At 40.3% G+C, this 10,012-nt stretch overlaps 1 protein-coding gene across 1 annotated transcript; it reads right to left on the bottom strand.

The window, feature by feature from the left end:
• Positions 1–3,274: 3,274 nt before the first annotated feature.
• Positions 3,275–8,973, bottom strand: cfap263 (cilia and flagella associated protein 263). Its single transcript, XM_064952109.1, has 6 exons — positions 8,824–8,973; positions 6,585–6,740; positions 6,153–6,389; positions 5,042–5,149; positions 4,752–4,907; positions 3,275–4,484 (listed from the first exon to the last, which is right to left on the bottom strand). Exons 1-6 carry the CDS (start codon positions 8,968–8,970, stop codon positions 4,407–4,409), a joined length of 882 nt encoding a protein of 293 aa, XP_064808181.1. The 5' UTR covers positions 8,971–8,973; the 3' UTR covers positions 3,275–4,406.
• Between the last annotated feature and the right edge of the window lie 1,039 nt (positions 8,974–10,012).

The raw sequence follows: 10,012 nt of genomic DNA, 5'->3' as shown, positions 1-10,012 counted from the left end.
GTTACAGTGCTTTTGATTCTGTGCTGATCTCTTTTGATATTCTGTTTTGCTCCACTGATCCAATAATACAGTGTATTCGGGAAAGTATTCAGACCCCTTGACTTTTTCCACATTTTGTTAAGTTACAGCCTTTTTCTAAAATTGATTAAATAGTTTTTCCCCTTGTCAATACCACACAATACCCCATAATGACAAAGCAAAAGCAGGTTTTTAGAAACGTTGGTTGTCCTTCTGGAAGGTTCTCCCATCTCCACAGAGGAACTCTGGAGCTCTATCAGAGTGACCATTGGGTTCTTGGTCACCTGCCTGACCAAGGCCCTTCTCCCCCGATTGCTCAGCTCTAGGAAGAGTCTTGGTGGTTCCAAACTTCTTCCATTCAAGAATGATGAAGGCCACTATTTTCTTTGTCTTTCAATGCTGCATAAATGTTTTGGTGTCCTTCCCCAGATCTGTGCCTCAACACAATCCTGTCTCTGAGCTCTATGGACAATTTCTTTGACCTCATGGCTTGGTTTTTGCTCTGATGTGCACTGTCAAATGTGGAACCTTATATAGTCCAGGTTGTAATTTTTATTAGGATCCCCATTAGCTAATGCTGTGACGCTAGCTAATCTTCCTGGGGTCTCAACACCAATTAACAAGACATTACAAACAACCACAAATCAAGACTTCACAAACATTCAACAAGTAGACAATACAATTAAAATACCTGACATTTAACATTCAGTTGATGCTTTCTATTTCTGTGTGCCTTTTCAAATCATGTCCAATCAATTGAATTTACTAAAGGAGTCCAATCAAGTTGTAAAAACATCTTAAGGATGATCAATGGAAACAGGATGCGACTGAGCTCAATTTCAAGTCTCATAGGAAAGGGTCTGAATACTTATGTAAATATAAGGTATTAATGTTGTTTTTAATTTTTAAATATAAATTGGCAATCATTTCTACAAACCTGTTTTCACTTTGTCATTATGGGGTATTGTGTGTAGATTGAGGGGGAAAAAATAATTTACTACATTTCAGAATAAGGCTGTAACGTAACAAAATGTGGAAAAAGTCCAGGGGTCTGAATACTTTCCGAATACACTGTAATTATCTTAAAATATAGCTGCAAGCAGAAATGAATCTGGTTCCCAGAATAACAAAGGACACAAGACCAGTTGGATAACAAAGCAAGCACTATCATGTAGGAACTATCTTCCTTTATGTGCATTCATGAGTCTAAATAAAAAATGTGCTGATATTCATCAACTTGTATAGTTTGGCTGTCTTTGAATGTATCAACACTATTTTTTTCAAACTTCAGGGACCATTGTGATGAGACCAAATTTGGAGTGAATCAGATTTATTCCATTACAAGATTATTTTAAGTAATAGTGTTACATTGTAAAAAAACAACAACTGAATTGTTAATATACTGAACAAAAATATAAACGCAACATGTAAAGTGTTGGTCTCATGTTTCATGAGATTAAATAAAAGATCCCTGAATTTTTCCATACTCAAAAAGCTTATTTTTGTGCACAAATTCGTTTACATCCCTGTTAATGAGTATTTTGCCTTTGCCAAGATAATCCATCCACCTGACAGGTGTGGCATATCAAGAAGCTGATTAAATAGCATGATCATGACACAGGTGCACCTTGTGCATGGGACATTAAAGGCCACTCTAAAATGTGTAGTTTTGTCACACATCACAATGCCAGCAGCATACCACTGCTGGCTTGCTTCTGAAGCTAAGCAAGGTTGGTCCTGTTCAGTCCCTGGATGGGAGACCAGATACTGCTGGCAGTGGTGTTGGAGGGCCAGTAGGAGGAACTGTTTCCTCTTTTCTAAACAATTTCCCAATGCCCGAGGGCAGTGATTGGGGACACTGCCCTGTGTAGGGTGCCGTCTTTTGGATGGGACATTAAACGGGTGTCCTGACTGCGGTCATTAAAAGTCCCATGGCACTTATCGTAAGAGTAGGGGTGTTAACCCTGGTGTCCTGGCTAAATTCCCAATCTGGCCATCAAACCATCACGGTCACCTAATAATCCCCTTCCTCTCCCCTGTAACTATTCCTCAGGTCGTTGCTGCAAATGAGAATGTGTTCTCGGTCAATTTACCTGGTAAAATAACAGATAAAATGACACAGATGTCTCAGGTTTTGAGGGAGCATGCAATTTACATGCTGACTGCAGGAATGTCCACCAGAGCTGTTGCCAGAGAATTGAATGTTAAATTCTCTACCATAAGCTACCTCCAACATCGTTTTAGAGAAGTTGAAAGTAAGTCCAACCGGCCTCACAACCGCAGACCAATTGAAACCACGCCAGCCAAGGACCTCCACATCCGGCTTCTTCACCTGTGGGATTGTCTAAGGCCAGCCACCTGGACAGCTGATGAAACTGAGGAGCATTTCTATCTGTAATAAAGCCCTTTTGTGTGGAAAAACTAATTCTGATTGTCAGGGCCTGGCTCCCCATTAGGTGGGCCTATGCCCCTGCCCGGTCATGTGAAGTCCATAGATTAGGGCCTAATGAATTTATTTCAATTGATTGATTTTCTTATATGAACTGTAACTCAGTAAAATGTTGCGTTTTTATATTTTTGTTCAGGATAGTTTCCTTATTTTTTAAGATGTCAATGCCAAAAGTAACATGGTTCATCATGGTAATGTCTCTGATGACCCTAAAATAAAGGTTCAAGTTAATAGGCCATTGTGAAGTGGATGTACAAAGGATCGAAAAGAACACAAAATCTGATTTCTGGATTTATCAATAACTCCGCCATTTCATATTAACCAGTCCCTTAGCTTTTCTCAAATAAAGTAAAGAGATGTACCATGGGCCTACGAATTTGGTGTTATTTGGACATAGTTCACGAGAAGAAGATTTCTAACATTTCTAAGATGGAGGAAAATCTATCCTGATGGGTTCTTGAGCCAAATTTGTTCAGCATGAGGAAAGATGCCCACATCCAAAGTTTAGGCCAATTGGTGCCATTCATTTTGACCAAGTTACTTATTGCCTCTAGTTTCTGTGTGTCAAATTAGAAAAAAAGTTGCCAATCTATGTATAAGTTATTTGACCAAGTCAAAGAATGTTTTAAAATCTAAGAATAACAATAGGTTTCACAACTTTGCTGTGAACCCCTAATGATGGTTTTGGAGGTCTCTCGGATCAACAATCATCACCAAAAGTCCATGGTATACTAAACTGTTGCATAGCCTTTACTTTGATGAAATAGCAGAAAATTATATTAAACTGCAAGTAGAAAAAGTAGTGTCATACTTTTGTTAATGAAACAGGGTTTTAAATGTAAAAGATTATGTGTGCCAGCTAAAGCTCTTGTCTGACTGAGAAAATTGTCCACAACAATTGTGAACTATTCCAACTTAATGGCTGAGATATTTCCCAGGTACAACTTTTTTTTGACCCCTCCCAAGTTTTCTGAGCAAAAAAAAAAAAAAAGTTGTATTTTTATTGTTGGACAAAAGACTAATTAGCTGTGTGATTTTAATTTTTGAAATCTGTTCCATAGTATTCCCACACATAATAGTATGTGATCGTGTACAAATGTAAGCAAGATTTGAAATTATGTTTTAGTTATATCTGTTTGGGCTTCTTGCGGTCAATTTGCTAATTATTTGTAATTATGTTCCGGACCCTTGACCATTCGCTCAATAAAAAATTGTTTGCAGCTTAATCTAGTTGATCCCTGTATTATACTGTGTGTAACTGTTAAAACTTTTGTGTTTCAGGAGATCCAGGCCAAGAAGTATAGGCCATTACTTTTAAGTCAAATAAGTATAGGCCATGACATTTTGTAGATTAATGTTTTGCAAAATAGTGGTACAGTCTGGGGACATTTAGTAAGATGGCTGCCAGGGCCAAATCTGCAGTGGCGCCATATCTAAATATTTTAAGGGTATCTAAGGCTACCATAGTGTTACCATTTTGTAAGATGGCCTCCACAGCCCCCAGGGGCCACATCTGTGGTGGCTCCATATCTAGATCTTTTCAGGGACCATAAATCTAGGGTCTATGACAAATTTGGTGCCTTTACCTCAAAGCAGTCCATTCAAAAAAATGTCTGCCACACCCCCCAGAGGTCAAATCTGGGGTGGCTCCATATTGAAATCTTTTCAGGGTACATATTTTGTGTTTTTATCAAAAAATGAATGATTTATCAGCTTAACCACCCTACTACAAACGATAAGTTCAATTGTGACTTAAAACATGATTGTTCAACCATTCTACAAATGTTCCATATACTGAAAGTTAAAAACAGCTAAAACACATGAGTTACTTTATAAGGGCATATCTCCGCTAGTTTACAAAAGAGACTGATGGATTTTTGACTGCTTTGGATGATTGAATATTTGCAAAGAATAGATTTATTAGGAAGAATGTGCGGATTCACCGGGCTGTGACTGGTCCTGCTCCTGCAGCTTCCTTCAGCTTGTTCCAGGTCTTGGTATGTGTCTTCAGAGCCATCTGTATGGATGGCATGGAAATCAGGAACTTTCTGGTTCTATAATGATAATTTCAGAACTGCATGTCCCTTACCCAACATGATAACATTACTTAAAAAGGGTACCTATGTAAGGACTTCGTAACATTTACAAATTCATAAGCAGAACAGAAGCCAATTGCAAAACAAAATGAAAATATTATTATCAATGTGTTATGAAGTATGCACTTACCTTCTGTAGGTAGCCTTCGTAAGTAAAGTTATATCTAACCTACAACTTTGACTCTCACCTCAGATATCTCAACTTTTCGCTCCCAGGCTCGGACACTCTGCTCGAGCTGGCTATGGGAGGCCTTAGCTGTGATGTATTGCAGCACGTGGGGAACACGGAAATCTGCCAGCTGGCCTCGCAGCTTCCTGTTAAGAGTCTCTGCCTTGGCTCGCTCCTGCCCAAAAAGGACACAAAGAGGGAGATATTTATTAGCCTACCCACCAGCAGTGTTGCAAACATAGCTGAATAGTTGGCTACAAAAATCGTATGATTTTGGTTAAAAACTAAACAGGTGAATGTTAAATTGACCTCTTCTGCCTGCAGTGTCTCCTCCTCGATCTTCACCAGCATCTCCTTACGGGAGGTGATGTCACTACTAAGCAGCTTTGACTCACATGTCATGCTCTGCAGCTTCTTCTACAATGGGAAAACAACACATTTCCTTATCAAAGTCCCGAACCCCCACGTACATAGTAACACAACAAAGGTCAAGTACCTTAGTTGGGCCTGGGTGATGAAAATAAGCCTAGAGTTTTATCAGTTTATCTCAAGGGATCTACCTCTCAAGTTCAGATTCCCCAACCAGGAAAATATAATTCCGCTCTCCTGAACCTGATCACACACCTGCACAAGAAAAGAGATGTACAGTGGGGCAAAAAAGTATTTGTGGTGTGTTTGGGATCATTGTCATGCTGAAAGACCTAGCCACGTTTCATCTTCAATGCCCTTGCTGATGGTAGGCTTTGTTACTTTGGTCCCAGCTCTCTGCAGGTCATTCACTAGGTACCCCCGTGTAGTTCTGGGATCTTTGCTCACCGTTCTTGTGATCATTTTGACCCCACAGGGTGAGATCTTGCGTGGAGCCCCAGATCGAGGGAGATTATCAGTGGTCTTGTATGTCTTCCATTTCCTAATAATTGCTCCCTCAGTTGATTTCTTCAAACCAAGCTGCTTACCTATTGCAGATTCAGTCTTCCCAGCCTGGTGCAGGTCTACAATTTTGTTTCTGGTGTCCTTTGACATCTCTTTGGTCTTGGCCATAGTGGAGTTTGGAGTGTGACTGAGGTTGTGGACAGGTGTCTTTTATACTGATAACAAGTTCAAACAGATGCCATTAACACAGGTAACGAGTGGAGGACAAAGGAGCCTCTTAAAGAAGTTACAGGTCTGTGAGAGCCAGAAATTTTGCTTGTTTGTAGGAGACCAAATACTTATTTTCCACCATAATTAGCAAATAAATTCATTAAAAATCCTACAATGTGATTTTCTTTTTCATTTTGTCTGTCATAGTTGAAGTTTACCTATGATGAAAACTACAGGCCTCTCATCTTTTTAAGTGGGAGAACTTGCACAATTGGTGGCTGACTAAATACTTTTTTGCCCCATTGTCCATACAATAGTGTTTGAATAGGAATCAAACCTTGTAGGAGTTGAGAACCTGTAGGGTGTTTCCTGCAAGGAGTTTTAGGCGCAGAAGGTCCTGGTTTCTTTCATCAATGCGTTCGAGATACTGGCTGTTCTCGATCTTCAGCTGCTGGAAATCCACCTCGTGCAGGGCTTCACCCATTTCCTCTTTCTGCCGTAGCTGTAACTGCAACTTCCTCTTCTGCACATGGAGGGCTGCATTCTTCAACCGCAACTTCTCAACCAGTGTGTCCTGTAGGATGATGTAAAGGTAGCAGCAGGATGAGACAAATAGGTGATGAGGTCAGAGAAACATGGCAGCAGTCGGTAACAGTGAATGCTGATATTGAAGCTTGCATTACTTCCAAGATTTGTAATTCAAGTCAGGAACCAAATGTGATTTAAGAACTCTGACCTGACCACCCTGCCTGGCATGCAGCTTGCTTACCTTTGCTCTCATCCTGTCCTCAAAATAACGAATGACCTTCTCTGCACCCATCATGACACCTCTCTTCTCCCTCAACACCTTAGCGACATCACGGTCAAACTCATAACTTGCTTTCTTGACCTCCACAAGTCGAATATCTGCTTCCTCCAGAGTTGCCTAATATGGGGAAGGGCCCAGAAATTATTGGTTATCAAGCTTTTGATACAATGTACAGTACCAGTCAAAGGTTTGGACACACCTACTCATTCAAGGGTTTTTCTTTATGTTTTACTATTTTCTACATTGTAGAATAATAGTGAAGACATCAACACTATGAAATAAAACATATGGAATCATGTAGTAAAGAAAAAAGTGTTAAGCAAAGCAAAATATAACTTATGTTGAAGATTCTTCAAAGTAGCCACCTCTTGCCTTGAGAACAGCTTCACTGGGAATACTTTTCCAACAGTCTTGAAGGAGTTCCCACATATGCTGAGCATTTGTTGGCAGCTTTTCACTCTGCAGTCCAACTCATCCCAAACCATCTCAATTCGGTTGAGGTCGGGTGATTGTGGATGCCAGGTCATCTTATGCAGCACTCCACCACTCTCCTTCTTGGTCAAATAGCCCTTACACATCCTGGAGGTGTGCTGGGTCATTGTTCTGTTGAAAAATAAATTATAGTCACACTTAGCATAAACCAGATGGGATGGTGTATCGCTGCAGAATGCTGTGGTAACCATGCTGGTTAAGTGTGCCTTGAATTCTAAATAAATCACTGACAGTGTCACCAGTAAAGCACCATCACACCACCTCCTCCATGCTTCACGGTGGGAACCACACATGCAGAGATCATGCGTTCACTTACTCTGCGTTTCACAAAGTCACGCCGGTTGAAACCAAAATTCTCAAATTAGGACTCATCAGACCAAAGGACAGATTTCCACCGGTCTAATGTCCATTGCTCGTGTTTCTTGGCCCAAGCATGTCTCTTTGCTGCAATTTCTGAGGCTGGTAACTCAAAGGAACTTCTGCAGCAGAGGTAACTCTTGAGTATTCCTTTCCTGTGGCGGTCCTCATGAGAGCCAGTTTCATCATAGTGCTTGATGGTTTTTGAGACTGCACTTGAAGAAACTGTGATGGAAATGTTATACATGTGCTTTTCTAATAACCAATTTCTGTGTTCATGCAAGTGAGTGATTGAATGAATCCTCATTTATCAGTATCTGCAATTTTGCAGTATGCCCAGACCTTGTTTTGAGAACGAAAGATATCTCCGTTTCAAGGTCTCAGCTTAGAGAGAAGAAGCCTCTTGAAGTATTGGTCTGTCACATGTTATGAACCAGTATTGGTAGGTCACATGAATGAAAAACGGTAATGCTGAATAAATTATGCAAATAAATTATGCAAATAAATAAATCATGCAAATATAACTTGTCTGTATATAGCTGTATATAAGACAACGGCTGGGACTGCCGCAGCAGAGCTCCTAACAGACATTCACTACGACACATCGGGTTTGTTGGAACCTCTCCAGTGCTCTGATAATAAACAATGATTAATTTATGATTGACTTTGAGTGTCCCTGCGTAAGAATTTCCACAACAAAACTTTAACTTTTCCGGATGACTGTCCTTCATGTCTTAAAGTAATGATGGACTGTCGTTTCTCTTTGCTTATTTGAGCTGTTCTTGCCATAATATGGACTAGGTATCCTACCAAATAAGGCTATCTTCTGTATACCACCCCATACCTTGTCACAACACAACTGATTGGCTCAAAAGCATAAAGAAGGAAAGAAATTCCACAAATTAACTTTTAACAAGGCACACCTGTTAATTGAAATGCATTCCAGGTGACTACCTCACAAAGCTGGTTGAGAGAATGCCAAGAGTGTGCAAAACTGTCATCAAGGCAAAAGGTGGCTACTTTGAAGAATCTCAAATATTAAATATTTTTGGATTTGTTTAAAAAAACATGGGTTACTACATGATTCCATATGTGTTATTTTATAGTTTGATGTCTTCACTGTTATTCTACAATGTAGAAAATAGTAAAAAATAAAGAGAAATCCTGGAATGAGTAGGTGTGCCTAAACGTTTGCCTGGTACTGCAATAATGCCAGAAATCTGAATGGGTTTCAGTGCATCTTAATTACATAGACCACAACTAAACCAAATCACAGATTCCTCTGCAGGTTACACAGATCCAGAATAGTCTTTCTCTATCCATTCTCTCTCTGTTTGTATATTGTGTTTACCTTATAGTTGTGGAGCACTCTTTCTGAGCTCTCCTTCAGTTTCTCCAGGTCCTCCTTGGTTTCATCTAACTCTCTCTGTGCCACGTCACACTTTTGCTCCAATGTCAGACGTTGTAACTGCTCCAGAGCCGTTGTCCGTGTTTTCATCTTTCTCCCACGGCCCTAAAGCCACAGAAATACAAGCATTCAAACATGCAGTAAAAACCCTTATTTTTCTATGGTAATAACACACACACTTTGTATTTCCCACCCAAGCCTTAGCCAACCATCTCCTCATTGGTTTATAGAAGCAGGTACCCACGTGCCATCTCCTCATTGGTTATACCCACGTGGGTGATTGAAAGACGAACTTTGTTGCTGGTTGTCGTGGTAATACAATAGAAGTTTAGATGCGATCACCATATAAGTTCAAAGATGAAAAAGCCTGGAAGGAGAGATGACTAGAAACGATTCAGTTGCCCGTTTATGTGTGGATTAATTTGTCGGAGTAGAGGACTTTGTGCAGTTCAGGTAAAATAACAACTCAGTGTTTATATCAGAGTACAAATTAGCTAGCAACAGCAAGCTAGCTAAATAGGACAAATTAGCTAGCAAGTGCAAGCTAACTAGCTAAATTGCCATACATGTTTAATGCTTTTCGACCTGTCCCCAAATTAATATCATTGGTTCAGAATTTGTTTTGATATTTTAACCTGCCTGTCTTGATCACGTTTGGTGTACGTGGACAAAATACATTTATGCACGATAGTGCAAGCCTGCAGCCGGTTTGGGATCTGTGTTAGCCCTTGGCGACGCAGACGCTCGTTGGCGCGCTAGCAGTGCGGGTGGAATATTTGAATAACATGGATTTCTAAATTTATTTTGCGACGCACGCGACGTGTCCGGTCTGGTCAGCATGTTAAACCTACGAGGTTATAGTGGAAGACGAGACTATGGTGCATGAGTCAATCACGAGAGGTCAAAGAACATTTAGGGTAGGGAAATCCATTTCATTCAACACATTGTTTGTGGAAGTTGTGCAAGATGCTTTCTCATACCCCTCCAATCTCCAACTGTGATGCTGCAGCTGCTCCCAGAGAATCTGATAAAGGCTGAGGAACCAAGTCCCTGGGGTCCAAGCGGCTTATATACCGCTCAAACATATCAGTTTCTGCCCGTAGCACCGCATTGGAGCGTCTGGAAAAAGAGG

The sequence above is a fragment of the Oncorhynchus masou genome, chromosome 31 (assembly GCF_036934945.1).
Source record: "Oncorhynchus masou masou isolate Uvic2021 chromosome 31, UVic_Omas_1.1, whole genome shotgun sequence".
Taxonomy (NCBI): domain Eukaryota; kingdom Metazoa; phylum Chordata; class Actinopteri; order Salmoniformes; family Salmonidae; genus Oncorhynchus; species Oncorhynchus masou.
The sequence above is the reverse complement of the archived record's forward strand: the minus strand, read 5'-3'. Positions and strand labels throughout refer to the sequence as shown.